Raw genomic sequence first — 16,087 nt, 5'->3', positions numbered from 1 at the left:
TTTCATACCTGTTTTCTAATCTCTTACTCCCTTTTAATGCCCTGATGGTTTCAGTATGAAGTATGACTCCCTGCTAATGTTTATAACCTAACACTCAGCAACACCAGCCTACCACATTGTGGATATTATGGCACATGACTCTGCTCCACCTACAGAACTTCTTCCCTTGAACTATACTGGGGACAGGATATGACATCCCATGTGAGAAAGAGAACAGTTTATGCTGCTCCAAAAAATCACTGGTGGCTTTCACTTGTCTTCATCTCAGGATAAGTTCAGGACACACCTAAAATTCTCACCCAGGTCTCAACATTAGTCTCAAGGAACCCTGCAGTCCACCCCAGAAGGCTTTGGACAACAATGCAAAGTAGATCCAAACTAGAGTGAACACTATTCTGTCATGATACTATTCTCAGTGAGGAATACAAAGATAGGAACACACACAAATGCAGTGGCTTAAAAAAGTTTTTATTTATTAAAAGAAAAGAGAATTGCTTAGAAAAAAGCAGTTGTCAAGCAGGGTGACTTGAAGATAGAAACATCTGTCATAAGTATGACATGACTCAATGCCAAAGAAAGTAAACCTCTGTCAGCAGCCATCAGAACCCAGAGTGCATGTGCAAGGTCAAAGCTGCTTAGTTCCTTTCCTAGGCAGTTGATAGGATCTAAGAGCATGACACCACCCAAGTGCTCAGGTTACACGTGCTTTCCTTCAGGGGACAGGAGAGCACAAAGGTCTACCTACCCTGATGACACTGAGGGGACTGACGCCCAAAAGAGGATCTGTCACTTGGCAGAAGAAACTCACAATGACCAGAAGTCTGGCAAGGCTGCTGCACAGGTTAGGAAGTAGACCTGAGCTTCTGAGAAGCTTCCAATGAACCAGGTGCCCAAAGGCCATCTCCATACTAGGGCTGTGCAGATGGATGGCATTCAACTTCCAGGTGATGATTCCCGTACGGAGCCTGTTCAGTAAGATGTATTCACTAAGAACACAGCTCATTTGCTGTCTCCTCTAGTTTGAAGGCCTTTCTCAACTATGAACTTTGTGGTAACAGAAGAGGTTAGACCTTCAGTGGAAACTTTCCTACACGCTCTGTATTCTTGGCTCTACCTGGGCTACGATGGTTCTGGTGCTCGGAGTAGAGTTTTGACCAAACACACACTCACACACACACACACACATACACACTCACACACACACACACACACACACAGACACACAGACACACACACACACACACAAGTTTCCACACTACTGTACTTGTGAGCCTTTCTGTGGTGTGAAATTTTCTTTTCAGGTGCTTTGGCTTAAGACTTCTCCACATTCAGTGCATTTAGGTAGCTTTTCTCCAGTGTAAATTCAGGTGCTTAATGAGACTAGTTCTATCCCTAAAGCATTTCCCACATTCACTACACATATAAGGTCTTTCTTCAGTGTGGACTCTCTGGTGTTTAGTAAGAACAGACTTTTGGCTAAAACATCTCCCGCACTCACTGCACTCAAACGTCTTTGCTCCACTGTGAATTCTCTGGTGGCCTTGAAGGTGGGCCTTTTGCCTAAATGACTTCCCACATTCACTACACTCATAAGGCCTTTCCCCACTGTGAATTCTTCTATGCATAAAAAGGCTGGAGAAGTACCTAAAGGCTTTCCCACACTCACTGCACTCATAAGGCCACTCTCCCGTGTGGACTCTCTGGTGTTGATCAAGCATGCGTTTACAGTTATAAGTTCTCCCACATTCTTCACATTCATAAGGCCTCTCTCTGGTGTGCACTCTCCAGTGCTGATCAAGTTTGGTTTTAGTACTAAATGTTTTCCCACATTCACTGCACTCATATGGTCTGGCTCCAGTGTGAATTCTCTGGTGCACAACAAGCTGGGAGTGTTGCCTAAAGAATTTTCCACATTCTCTACACTCATAAGGCCTTTCCCCTGTGTGAATCCTTCTATGTATAGCAAGGCTGGAGCTGCATCGAAAGACTTTCCCACATTCGCTGCATTCGTAAGGCTTCTCTCCGGTGTGGACTCTATGGTGCTGAGCAAGCCTGGACTTCCGGTAGAAGAGCTTCCCACATTCATTGCACTTGAAACGCTTTTCTCCATTGTGAAACTCTGCTACAAACTCCATCATTTGTGGTTTAACCTGGTGCTGGACATGGTCAGAGGTACCAGGGAAATCCTTCCTCGCCTCCTGGCACATAAAAGCCTTCTCCAATGCATGGACTGTGCAGTTCCTCATTAAGGCCTTACCCAAATCTCTTCTCATGAGCTTCTCTCCACCGTGCTGGTGGGATTTCACATCTGTCCCACACAGTGTCTGGCCAGGGTTTGTTCGCAGGACCTCGGGTCCACACAAACCACCTTCTAAGGCCAGGTTACCCATCTCCCAGGGACAGACCTTCTGGCTGGACAGGTCTGTCTTTTTGGTATTTCTCTGTGGCACTTCTACAGAAACATTCTGCTCAGAAGGTGTCTGTTCATCCTCTGCTGCATGCCAACACCCTGAAATTTAAAAAAGAAAGAAAAAAAAAACCTGGTAGTGAAGTTCATGGAGAAAAATGTAAAAAGAGGAAACCCCATCACAAACTTATATCTGACATAGAAAGAATAAACCCAACAGGAAAAACGCACTGTGGGCAGGACAGGAAAGCCCCAGTCTGCCGTACTGGGCCTCTGCAGGTCACGGAACAGTGAAGATTCACCAGGCAAACAGACAAAGATGGGAGGCAGTGCACAGAAGAGCCACAATCAGACAATACACTCCTACAGGAGCAGTTTTCACCAGGGCCTTGGCTGCTGGTGACACATGTGTGCTATGTGGAAAGCTATGTCCAGGCCCAGGATATTCTGACTGTCACTGAACAGCTGGTGTGCAGGACTACTTCAATGCTAGATGCAGGCCTCGTGACACATTAGCACAGGTGAGAAATGGAAAGCATGAGAGTGAGGATGCTGAAGAAGAATGAGGAGTGGAAGACAGAGATGTGAGAGACAATCCTGGGCTGGAAGCTAGAGTAGACATCACAGAAGGAATCTGTCAGGAACTGAGGAGAAACAGAAATGAGATAATCAGCCACTGGTCGTGGACTGCAAACAGCGTTGGGGCCAGGGGAGGCTTCAAATCTGATTTGAACCTAGCCATATCATTTCCTCCCTGTGCTGCCAATCACCAGGGCCAGACCCATTTTGAGCCCTTCTTCCTGTCACTAGAATCACGTCCACTTTGGGTCCTATATAACAAAGATTCTCCACTCAACTCCAACTGGACAATAACATGGGACCTAGAAGATGCAAGTGCTAAGAGAAAGAAAGGACGGGTGAGTGGTCAGTACTGGCCCAGGAGTCCAAAATAATAGTACAAAGAATCTTCTATGATGGTTTCACAGAAACAGCCAAGAGTACTTCCTAAATAGGGACCACGTTGGATCCCAACAATTCCTGGAACAGTGAGCCCCAGGAAATGTCAGCTGGAAGGGAAAAGACTCTGGAGCACAGAGGTGCAGAGGTCTTACAGAATCAACTTAGCAGGCAGTGGTTGAGAGGAATGGAACTCACTGAGCTGATTCAAATCATCTGACCTGTAATAGCTTCACTGAGAAAATTTCAGAATGGCTGGCATGGGAGCTACTTGTAAGCACTGAGAGCGAGGTGCCCACTGTCCAGCTGTTAAGACAAACAGACTTGCCTTTGGAGAAAGGGGAAAGGCAGAAATCGGGTCAGAATGCCAGGACAGGGGTGAGGGCCTTACCCAAGGATGCAACCAGTGCGAAGTTCTCTAGCATAACATCGTGGTACAGGAGTCTCTGGACCTCATCAATGAGCCTCCATTCCTCTTGTGAAAAGTACACAGCCACGTCCTCAAAGGTCACAGGACCCTGGGATGATGGGGACAATGTGTGCATAAGCAGCCTCTCTCCCCAGGACCCCGTAAGTACCCGAAGCCCAGTCCATACTCTGGGGTCATCATCCTCCCCAGGTCCCTGATTCAGAGAGAAGTGCTTCCTTGAACACCAACTCCAACCCCCAGCAACAACACACAGGTCTAAAGACAGATGACTTCTAGGCTGTGGGCCTGGCATGCAGGACCCCTTCCCTCTCTAGCAAGACAACAGCCTGACAGTCCCCAGGGTGATCCACTCCAGACACCAGCAACTTGAACCCACCCTCCCTATTAACAGGGCCCTGGGTCAACTAGTTCAGACACCTTCCCCACATGCATATCACTCAGTGGACCACCTCAGACATCTGACCCCCATCATCACCACCTGGACCACAAAGTTGGCATATCTCCTGTCTCCACATATACCCTTCTGCACATGGCAACAGAAAATCCTTGTCAATGTAACAGGTTCCCAGCATATCCCAAGTCTTCACTGGGAGCTCCCCAGCCCTGTTCTGAAGGTTTCCCCACCAGCCCTTGGTCCTGACTTTATCCTCAGTCACAACACGCGCATCTAGATACCCCTGGTCCAGTTACACTTCCATCCTGCACATTATGTCTTTTCAACAGTTACAATCTTTGTTCATATAACACCCATTTAAAATGATGTTACACGAACATACCTGCTTAACACATCTTCAGTAAACTCATCTGACATCCTGTCACAAACTTTCCAAGTTCCACTACAAAAGCCTGGTGAGTCACAGGAGGGGAAATATGCACCAGCCTGACTTTGCTATCACTTCATCTCCATTTCTGCTTTCCTTCTGCATCAATTTCAAAGCCATTCCCCCAAAGAAACCTGACCTACTATCTGGACTTCCCCTTCCCTTCTTGCTGATGACCATTCCTCTTGTCTGTCTTGTGACAGTACCCCGTCTCCTCCTCCGTCCCCTAATGGCATCCCAAAGCCTCCCCAGCACTCTAGATCTACATGTTCAGCCATCCACTTGTCTCCTACAGTTGGAAGTCACTGGAACATCTGAGGCTCAACAGGGCTGAAACTCAATTCCTAATATTCTTACTGAAAACCACTGACTTTCCCAAATCAACTGATGACACTTCCACTCTTCCAGATGCAAATAAAAAGACTTTGGAGGCATGTGACCCCTCCACATTGGTAAATCTGGTCAGCCTCTACTTAAAAACCAAATATTTCTCCTACCTTCACATCCACCACTTTGATCCAGCTATAACCAATGCAAATCTGGAAAATTAAGATAGTCCTTTGATTATCTCCTTGTCTTCCTCTCCCCGAAGTGGTTGTGCACTCTGCAGCCAGAGGCAGCCTCTTAAAACCAAAGTCACATCACTTTTCCTTTCTAGTCCAAAAATTCCATTTCCACTACCATTCTCAGAACAGAAACCCATCTTCGCATACTACCAGTCTACCCTAACTCTGGTCCCCTTGCGCTCTGTTTTTACCAGACATTAACAGAGACATACAAATTCTAAAACACATCCACCTCAACTGCATGCTCAAGCATCTGTATGGACTTCCCCGTGAACTTAAGACAACTTTTCACATCTCAGTCCAGTGGCTGCCCAAAATGGGAATCTCTTCAGGTTATCTCTGACCTGGACTTGTAAACCTGGGCTGAGGGTTTCTGAAGTTTCCAGGCACCAAGTCCAGGAAGAATAGCAGCAAAACACTTCCAGGACCCCTGACACTCACCAGTGAACAGTCCATCAGTGGCTCTGCTGAATGTGGAAAAAGCAGGGCAGTGTAACTTTAGTTCCCACCAGCTACACAGACAAAAAAGATGATTAACGAGTGAGCCAGCTAACATTTAAGGCAAAGACAAATCCTCAAGTGAAAGCGAAAGCATGTAAAAGATAAGCTATGGAGTTATGCAATAAAGTCATGTGGATATCTTGAGAAAAGGTTTTCCAAGAGTGGGACAAACAAGTGCAAAGCCTATCAGTCATGTCTGATGTGCCTGAGTAGTATCCATCAGTCTAGCAGACTGGAGCTCAATAATCCAGAGGAATGAGGTATCGGGTTGCAGATGAAATGCTGGTGAAAGCTCATATACGACTGTTACAGCTCTGTGTATGTGTGCTCAGTCACTACAGTCGTGTCTGACTCTTTGTGACCCAATGGGCTCTAGCCCTCCAGGCTCCTCTGTCCGTGGGATTCTCCAGCCAAGAATACTGGAGTCAGCTGCCATGCCCTCCTATGGGGCCTTCCCTACTCAGAGATCAAGCCTGCGTCTCCTAGATTGCAGGCAGATTCTTCATTGCTGAGCCACCGGGGAAGCCCCTATTACAGCCGTAAGCCAGGTATTAATATATTAATATATCAAAATAAAGTATATCTGTTTCTGACACCTCCATTTGACTGCCTTCTATTTTCTCCCTTGCCAATAAAACATTTTTCATAGATTACTGCAGTTTGACCTAAATTCTGAACAGTTTATGATTCCTTTTCCAATTTTACTTTGGTAATCTTAAAAATTGTTTTTAAAAAAATTGCTATACACTAAGTTCTGATCTAAAATTATTAGAACATTATATAATAGAATTCAAGACTTTCAAACAGACTAATACAGAGTTATAAGAAAAAAATGAGACCAGAAAATTAGTCTGTGATAAAGGGGTTGTTGGTAGAATCTAAAACTGCTTGGCCTCCAACAGCTTGAGATAACTGGACATCACTGATGACTCTTCAAACCCAAAACAGAGAAAAAAACCTATAGGACCTGACCTTTATTCCACCCTCATTATATAAACATGGAAATATCTTCTTGAGTTCTAAACATCTTGATAGGAATTCCAAGCATTATAACATTCTATCATCACAATGATTAATTTAGTCTCCCTGAAAACAAATATTTTAACAAGATATGTTAATAATTTTCTCTTTCAATATTATCAGAGGACGATGACTTAATAGTAAAATAAGTATTACTAGCAGGGTACAATCACCAAAAAAAGCAGAAAACCTCCAAGTGGCTGTATACTGTAAAACTGTTAACTTTACGTAATGCATGAGAGTGTATGAAAATACAACTACAGGATCCATTAATAAGTACAATCATCTCATTCAAAGAATTAAGCTAAAATTAATAACATGGAGCAAAAGATCAAAAAGTGGAAACATTCATTTAAATACACACTAACATGTCCTTTATACACAACAGAACACATGGAAGGTATGGCTGGAATAGCAATGATTATAAATACAGAAAGCCGAGAGAGAAAGAGAAAAAAAGCCTTCAATAGCAGGATTTAGAGACATTTTACTCACTCACTATGCAAAGTTACAAAAAATGAAAAATTAGCGGATAGCTATGAAAAAAATGGGAAAAGTCACACCATCTTACTTAAGTGAAGAAAAACATATAATAAATATATGATTTCAGCCAGAAGTTTTAAAACTGAGCAAAGGGAAACTACAGTCGTCGAATATTTTCCACACAGCTGGCAAAACTATCAAGAAAGTCAAGAGATGCTCACCTGAAGCATCAGACAACACCATAACATTTGGGAGACAGGATAATTGTTTTGGAAGGACCTCCACAGACGGCTTTTGGGTCCTACTTGTATCTCGTTTCTCGACTAGACCAGTGAATGGCTATTAATAACAGCTGCTTTTTCAACTGCAGGTGGAAGATCTCAGCAATTTTTTTCTCCCACGCAGTTTTTTCAAAATTAGAAAAACAGAGGTTTGGGGGAAAAAAATAAACACACACACACAGGACACTAGGTAAGAGAACACAGGTAAGAACAAAAATGCCGCAGAGTGCTAAGAGTTGGCTGAGGGCCCGGAGAGGGCAGCGCTTACCTGAAGCAGATCTGTCAGCACGGCCGTCCCGGCAGAGTCTGAGGGCGGCGGGGCCCGGGCACGGCGGCGCTGTCCCCGACCCAAGTCAGAGTCAGGCCAGATGGCGCCACGCAGAGCCTCAGACCCTCCTCAGAGCAGCGGGCACAGCATCTTTATCTGGGGACCTTTAAGGCCCAAACTTCCCCAGCGACTCCCAGATCCCGCCGGAAGACCCGCCCGGACGCCGTCCTCGACAACGGAAGTGCCTCAGTCCTGCGCTTTCAGTTGACCCAGTGACCCCGACGCACCGCGCCTTGCATTCCGGGTAATGTAGTTAACATCGCTCTAGGGCGCTGCAAGGGGCGGTGCTACCGAAGTCGGAAAATTCAGCCTCACTCTCTGCTCTGGGTAACCAGTAAGCAGTTCCCTAAGGCTCAGAATACTGGTGGGGTTCACCCTTCTTAAAGGGGACGCAGCCAGATTTCCTTGGAACACACTACTTAAAGGGGACACACGTAGAATTCCGTGGAATGTAGTCTGTACTGATCAGAGGGAGGAACCCAGATATTGGGACTTCCCTGGTGGCCCAGTGGTAAAGAATCTGCCTTGCAGTGCAGGGGAAACTGGGGTTGGATTCTTGGTCCTGGAAGATTCCACACGCGGAGGGGCAACTAAGTCCATGGTCAGCGAAGTCCACATGCCACCACTAAGACCGGAGGCAGTCAAAAAAAAGAGAGAGAGAGAGAGAGGAACCCAGACACAGTATTCCCCATGTCTCCCAAACCTAAAAAGCAAATGCGCACACGATACCAGGTTGCCACTCAGACACAAAGTGCATCTAACAAACTGTATCTTATTGCTCTACCAACACCTGTATGCTGCAGCTTTAGATTCATGCTTTAGATGTATGAGTGTCACTGTGTTTGGTCATGGTCAAGGAAGCAGAGAGTAAGACAGAGCCATAGCAAGCAAGACAGAGGAGAGGTGAGGGGTAACCAGAAGCAGGCAGGCCACGTGCTGTGTCTCTGGTAGTCTCGGAAGAAATGTAAACCAAGTGACACTGTCCAATCGACACATATTTCTTACTTCACATTCTGATGTGTCTTCAGTACTTTTCCAGCAGCTAAGGTCTACCTATTTGAAAAGTGACTTCCTGCGTGCTACTTTCTCCCCAGACAGTGACTGTATAGTCTCAGTCCTAGTTTATCCAAAGGGGGCAACTGAAGCCTGAGATAAAGGATTGGATTACAAGATCCTCTTTCCTGGCTGGGGACAATATAATTTCACCAGCAAGTGCAGTAAAAAATGCAAGAAGAGTTGAAAATATTCGTGAAGTGTTAAACTGCTGAAACCAATCATTATTTAATTACTCAGTTAGTGGTCAAAATCACTTTTCACCATGTGAATGTTTAGATCTCAGCGAGGTCCCTAGACACAATAACTTTTGAGAAGTGAGAGAATGAAGCAGAGCTCACAGTTACCTAGGAAACTCTGCTAACCTGTGATTATACTTTTGTAACATGTGATCTATTATTAATGTATTAAAAAAATGTTTAAGTACACCTTGAAGGGCTATGACAACAGAGCAAATAGCTTTTCCAGAATACTTAAAAACAAAGTATCTATAGCATCATATTTACTCCCTCTTGAAAAAAGAAAACAGATATTAATTATCTGTCCCATTACAAGTACTATTTTGGCTGCATGGCACACATCAAGGGCCACAGAGTCAAAGACTAAAGCCTTCATGAGGCTATCATTCAGGTTAAAGGCAATGGACAGTAAGAATTAATGACAACATAGTCAATTACATAATACTTTTATGTACTAAGCATTAACCAAAATTTCAGAAATGAAGACCTAATTGACCTCAACAAGCATTTATTGAGGGCTTGTTAGGACGGCAGCCCAGGAGACAGAGATGCCAGAAGCACTTAAATTGTTTGACCTTGAACTGAAAAATGGAGAAAGCTTATAATGGCAAAAAATAAAGGCCCGAGTTGGTTCCATAAGTTATTTGCCAAGAATTAAAATTGGAGCTGGCAACAATCAACAGTGCTTCTGTTTATTGATTGATGGCTTCGCTGAGTCTTCATTGCTCTGTGCGGGCTTTCTCCAGGTGTGGAAAGTGGGGGCTATTCCAGCTGTGGAGTGCAGGCTTCTCACTGCAGTGGCTCTCTTGAAGAGCGTGAGCTCTAGGGCATGGGCTCAGCAGTGGTGGCTTAGGTGTTTAGTTGCAATCTTCCTGGAGCAAGGATCAAACCTGTGTCCCCTTCATGGGCAGCCAGATTCTTAACCACTGGACCACCAGGGAAGTCAAGGGTACTTGTAAAGCAAAGACTGGTTTGGGTCTGAAATGGCTGTACAGTTACAAGGGAGAACGTTGAAACTGCAAAGTTGCAGCTAGCAGATATTTTAAACAGTCTAGTGTGTTACTGAACTGAACCTGTTTGCACTCACCTACTTCCTTCTGATTGGTTGGCTTTAAGTTAACAAGGCAATGCTTCAGGAATCTTCATCAGCAACCTTCTGGTTCCAGGAAAGCTCAGGCCAATGTGCTTGTGATCAGCATGTACTCATCATCTTCAACCTGGGTACAGGTTTCTTTCTGCAAAACACCATAAGAACATGCATTAGATTATTGTTTACATCCCTTTGGGAAGCAGTAGACTTCCTCTGATTGCTTTATCACTGACTTATTGTTCAATGTGTCATAACTTTTTTTACTTGACTGCTTTTCCTTTTTTCTGGACTCTTAGAATCTCTGCTTAGGAACTGCTTAAGACTGCTCTTTGCAACCAGGGAATGTCTAGGAAACTGGAGCCTTTCTCTACAAACAACAAATGAGGCTGGGTGGGAGCAGGGTGTCCCTGCTGGTCCAGTGATTAGGTGATTAGGACTCCAAGCTTTCACTGTTGTGGTTCAGTCTCTAGTTGTAGGTTCAGTCTCTAGTCAGGGAACTAAGATCCTACAAGTTATGTGGTGTCAGGGAAAAAAAGAAAAATGAAGGACAAAGATGGACGTGGGCTGGCCACCAAGTCGGTTCTCACCAAATGGTTCTCAACACGCATGTGGCTACTGGTGACTAGTGAGCGCTGTGCTGAGCATTGCTGACGGATGTAGACACACCCGATTCTCAAGAGCAATGCCTCGCTTCAAGGACTGTAAGGATATGTACAGACTTCATAACATCTAACATGGAGGTCAAAAGTGAAACACCGTAAAGGGAGCAAGGAAACAGCACATGTGACCAGTGAAGGCTGCGCAGGCGTCACTGGAGTGTAGCGACAAGAAGAAAAATGGGGGAAAAATGATTTGTGTCCAGTGGTCAAAGCATCAGGACAGGCACCCAGCTCTGTCACCACAACTTTGCTAGCAACCTCTCAACAACATCATGTACTTTTAAGCACCTCCTGCCACCTATATAGTGATGTCCACACCATCACGCACCCAGGGTCCTTACTGCTCCACTGATGTGGCACCTGAAGGAGGTCAGTCCTATGCGAAAGACAGAAAAAGGAGGGGCCAGCAAACACAGCAAGAGATCAAACACAGGCCATCTAGCATTCTAAAATTCTGAGAACTTAAGAACATGAAATTGAGAATGTGGCAGATCCCAATTAGGTACAGGACTCAATAATGTCAACATTTTGGAAAAAAATTTAAAAGGTCATACTTAGAGATTAAAGGTAATTATTCAACAAGTAATGTTTATGGCAGCAATGAAATTAAAAGACGCTTACTCCTTGGAAGGAAAGTTATGACCAACCTAGACAGCATATTTGGCACCCCACTCCAGTACTCTTGCCTGGAAAATTCCATGGACAGGGGAGCCTGGTAGGCTGCAGTCCATGGGATCGCGAAGAGTCAGACATGACTGAGCGGCTTCCCATTCACTTTTCACTTTCATGCATTGGAGAAGGAAATGGCAACCCACTCCAGTGTTATTGCCTGGAGAATCCCAAGGATGGGGGAGCCTGATGGGCTGCCGTCTACGGGGTCGCAAAGAGTCGGACACGACTGAAGTGACTTAGCAGTTAGACAGCATATTAAAAAGCACAGACATTACTTTGCCAACAAAGGTCCGTCTAGTCAAGGCTATGGTTTTTCCAGTGGTCATGTATGGATGTGAGAGTTGGACTATAAACAAAGCTGAGAGCTGAAGAATTGATGTTTTTGAATTGTGGTGTTGGAGAAGACTCTTGAGAGTCTCTTGGACTGCAAGGAGATCCAAACAGTCCATCCTAAAGGAGATCAGTCCTGGGTGTTTATTGGAAGGACTGATGTTGAAGCTGAAACTCCAATACTATGGCCACCTGATGTGAAGAGCTGACTCATTGGGAAAGACCCTGATGCTGGGAAAGATTGAGGGCAGGAGGAGAAGGGCACGACAGAGGATGAGATGGTTGGATGGTATCATCGACTCGATGGACATGGGTTTGGGTGGACTCCGGCAGTTGGTGATGGACAGGAAGGCCTGGTGTGCTGTGGTTCATGGGGTCGCAAAGAGTCGGACATGACTGAACAACGGAACTGAATGTTTTGCATCATGACTGCAATGAATATACTTTAAAATAAACACGTTTTCAAAAGACTCAGACCCAAAGTGGCAGGCTGATTAATATCCCCAGAGACAACTGGGTCCTCATCCCTGAACCTCGTTAACTGTTACCTTACATGGTCAGAGACTTTGCCAGTGCCATTAGGGATTTTGAGATGAGATTGGCCTAAAGTTCATGTTTGCCCTGGGGTGTACTCACAGGTCTTCTCATAAAAGACAAGCAGAGGGAGACGTACTCTGCAGAGGAAGGCGATCTGATGACTGAAATGCTGCACTGCTGCTCTTTGAAGATGAAAGAAGTGGTCTTGAGTCAACAAACACGAGGAATGCAGCTCTGGAATTTGGAAAAGGCAAGGATGGCGTTTCTGATCACTAGAGCCTCTATAGAGACCATGCCCCTACCAACACCTTGACTTCACCCCTGTGAAAGTGACTTAAGATTTCTGACTCCAGACCAATGAAATAATTAAACAGATGCTGTCTGAAACCATCAACTTTGAGCTTATTCATTACAACTCCTTTCCTACAACGGAATTCGATTTAGTAACGTAAATTACAGGTTGCTCCTGCCATTCTGAAGCACAGCTTTCCTAGAAAATGTTTCATCAACTGAGATGCCATAAAGCAGGAGTATACCCTTCTTTCTCAAAGTTCTGATTCACCACTTCAGTTTTATGGAAGAACCTCCATTCATACAGTGTAATGGCTTTTTTATAAAAGTGACTAAAATCCTTTCCAGGTTTCTTTCGATTTTGTGAAAATAAGTACTAACATAAGTCTTTTGAGACAGGACAAGGCTAGGTGTTCTATGTGAAAATGACCCATAATGTGAGAATATGAATGAACAATACCCAAGAAATTATCAGTAATGGTGGAAAATTGCAAATTGGTTCACTGGGCATCAAACAGGGCCCTTCTCATTTTTGTTATGTTTGAAAAATATCTATTCCAGAAAGGATTTTCACGTTTGTATTTTATAGTTAAAAGGGGGACAACTCTCAAATGGCATGAGAAAACTTTTGGCTTGAGAAGTATAAGCATTGGAAAAATTTTATCAAAGCCTGCACTGCTAAAATGTTTTACATCAATTATCCTTAAGAAAGCTCTTTAAAAACAGAATTATGTTCTGGAATGCCCAAGACCACCCTCAGATTCCATAGGACTCACGGAACTCATGGAAGCTGTTTAATTAAGGCCTATGGCTTATTACAGTGAAGGATACAGATAAAAATCAGCCAAGAAAGATGGCACGATAGAACAGAGTCCAAGAGAGATCACATTGCCAGCTTCCAGTTGCCCCCTGCCACTCCACTTCAGTCTGACATCGACATATGGCAATGCACATCTAGTATTGCTAACAGGGAATGCCATGCAAGCCTAGGTGTTGTCCAGGTTTTCTGAGTGTCTGTCACACAGACAAGGGGCACCTGTGTGACTGACCTGTTACTCTCTAGCTTCTCCAAATGTCAAACTGGTATTGAGAGCCTCAGCCTCCCAGTATCCCAGTACAGTATTAACATAAACTTCTCAGCCCAGCACAAGGCCCCAGGTAAACAAAGACACTCTTATTGAGCCAAATATGTCAAGTGCTTCGAGGTTATCTTCCAGGAGTTGGGCAAGTCAGTGCCAGACATTTCTTTGGAATGAAGAGGTTGCACAACTCAGGCCTGTATGTCTTCCTTTACGCAGGCCAAGTGAAAATATTCAAAACTCGTGCCATTCCTATTTTACTGCATTTTAACATTATCCGAGTTCTCAAGGTTAAGTCATCTGATAATGGAAATAGAGTACAAAGGTGTGCTACTGCACCTGTCTTCCCACGTCCACATCGGGTGGCCTTGAAACATGCCCCAAGGGTGAACAGAAGCTGACAAACAGCAAATTCTTGGGCTTGTATTACAGAACTACAGAAAAGAAAACAGCATGTTAAAACCCTCCTGCTTGTAAACTGCCTTCACTGATTAAGCTTGCTCTGGGGACCTCCCATCCCTTTTAGTTGTACACAAGTTTCCCATGGCCAAGGTGCTATCACAAGAGGTGACACCTTAACATACCCTAGAGGTGACACCTCTGACATATGGGTCACTACAGAAAAGGAATCTCAAGGTCCTGGGAACCTGGATCAACTCTTTTCTTGAGCAGGCTACAAATGATCGAAACTACCAACCCCTAAAACTGGGCCTGCCCAGGTGTCTGATGAATAACTTTTTGACATCAGATGGCTAAAATTCCATGCTCAGATCATGCAAAGTGCCTATTTATGAACATGCATCTGTGACGGAGCATGTAATGCACACGCCAGTTAACTCACCTTTTCTCTGATTGCTTGTCCCCACACCTCAGAGCAGGCTGCCTCTTCATCCCCTAAATATCACAAGCACCTCACCTCCGAGAAGGTGGTGGTTCTGAAACTTGTCCTTCTGTGTCCTCATGTGGCTGTCTTGTGAAAGAAAATTCCCCCCAGCAAACCTCGGCATCTCAGCGTTTAGCTTGCTGCGCCTCTGGTTCAGTAGCAACCACACACACACAGCATGAAATTGCCCACAGTTGGAAGCCTCGTGCCAGGAAATTGGCAAACACAACAAGGAAAGGTCAGTTGCCTTTTTTATGAACTGTCTAGGCCTAAAGTAATAGAAGTATGTTAATAATGAGGAATATACATGGTGAATAATGTTGTCAGTACAAATATTTATGCCACTCAGCAAAGTCAGTCACTGAAAGAAAGTTCCCACGTATTTATCATATTCTCAGTCACTAATAAGAAAACAGACATTATGTCAAAGAAGACATACACCTGCCAATAAATACGAAAATGGTCAACATCATGAATCAGTAGGGAAATGAAATCAGATCATAGGGAGATACATCTCCACAGTTTTCAAACAGGTATATTTAAAATACTGACCATACCAACCAAGTACTGGTGAGGAATACAGGGGAACTGAATACTACTGAAGGGAATGCAAATGGGTACAGTCATTATTTTAGAATATGAAGCTGGACGTTCATATAAAGGGTTTTATGTATGATGACAGTAAGCTAATCTGTGACAAGCAAACTAGAAACCACAAAACCCCATTTTTTAGAGATGAATGGATTAAAAAATACAATGAAAATATATCAAATAGTATATTTATCAGGAAAAAATGAGTTATTCACATTGGCAACTTAGATGACTCTCAAAATAACTGCGCGTGGAGAAAGAAAATGACAACTACAAAAGTAATCATTTAGACTTCAACGATATTGCTGTGCTTAGTCCTGTTCAACTCTGTGCAACCCCATGGACTATAGCCCGTCAGGCTCCTCTCTCAATGGGAATTCTCCAGGCAAGAATACTGGAGTGGATTGCCCTGTCCTCCTCCAGGGTATCTTCCCAACCCAGGGATCAAACTCAGGTCTTCCTAACTGCAGGTGGATTCTTTACCATCTGAGCCACCAGAGAAACCAATGATATTAGAAGTCTGGAAAACACTAATTTAATGAGAGAAAAATCAGTCAATAGTAGTTGCCTGGGATCCTGGGAGGCATATGGTAGTGATGGATGTTTGCTATGATGATGGTTCTGTGACTTTCCAAGTGTTAAAACTTACCAAGCTGTTACGTTTGGTAATTCAGCTGCAGTTATGCTCAGAGCATGGCAACTGTACATCTCAACCAAATTGGGATAGAAATTGGCTTCACATAAAAATCTGAATCTCCATTTTGGAAAAGAACTCTGGCAACCACACCTCAAATCTACCACCTCTCCTGGTCTCATAGAAATTCTGTCACAGTAGAAATGAAGATTGCTGAACAATAAAAAGGTGCTTA

At 44.2% G+C, this 16,087-nt stretch overlaps 1 protein-coding gene across 8 annotated transcripts in view; it reads right to left on the bottom strand.

Annotated features, from left to right (window-relative positions):
- Positions 1-447: 447 nt before the first annotated feature.
- Positions 448-16,087, bottom strand: part of LOC113875542 (zinc finger protein 525-like) — a 24,134-nt gene continuing 8,494 nt past the window's right edge. The window contains exons 1-6 of one of the 8 annotated variants that reach the window (XM_027514023.1): positions 14,084-15,586; positions 12,474-12,608; positions 10,174-10,321; positions 5,623-5,693; positions 3,756-3,882; positions 448-2,509 (exon numbers count right to left, since the gene is read on the bottom strand). In XM_027514023.1, the coding sequence (XP_027369824.1) occupies positions 1,338-2,509; positions 3,756-3,882; positions 5,623-5,637 (1,314 nt within the window). In that variant the 5' untranslated portion in view covers positions 5,638-5,693; positions 10,174-10,321; positions 12,474-12,608; positions 14,084-15,586 and the 3' untranslated portion in view covers positions 448-1,337. The other 7 variants (XM_027514022.1, XM_027514021.1, XM_027514024.1 and 4 more) reach the window with 7 other exon arrangements.

Source organism: Bos indicus x Bos taurus, chromosome 18 (assembly GCF_003369695.1).
Source record: "Bos indicus x Bos taurus breed Angus x Brahman F1 hybrid chromosome 18, Bos_hybrid_MaternalHap_v2.0, whole genome shotgun sequence".
NCBI lineage: Eukaryota > Metazoa > Chordata > Mammalia > Artiodactyla > Bovidae > Bos > Bos indicus x Bos taurus.
This window is presented reverse-complemented; position numbering and strand designations above follow the sequence as displayed.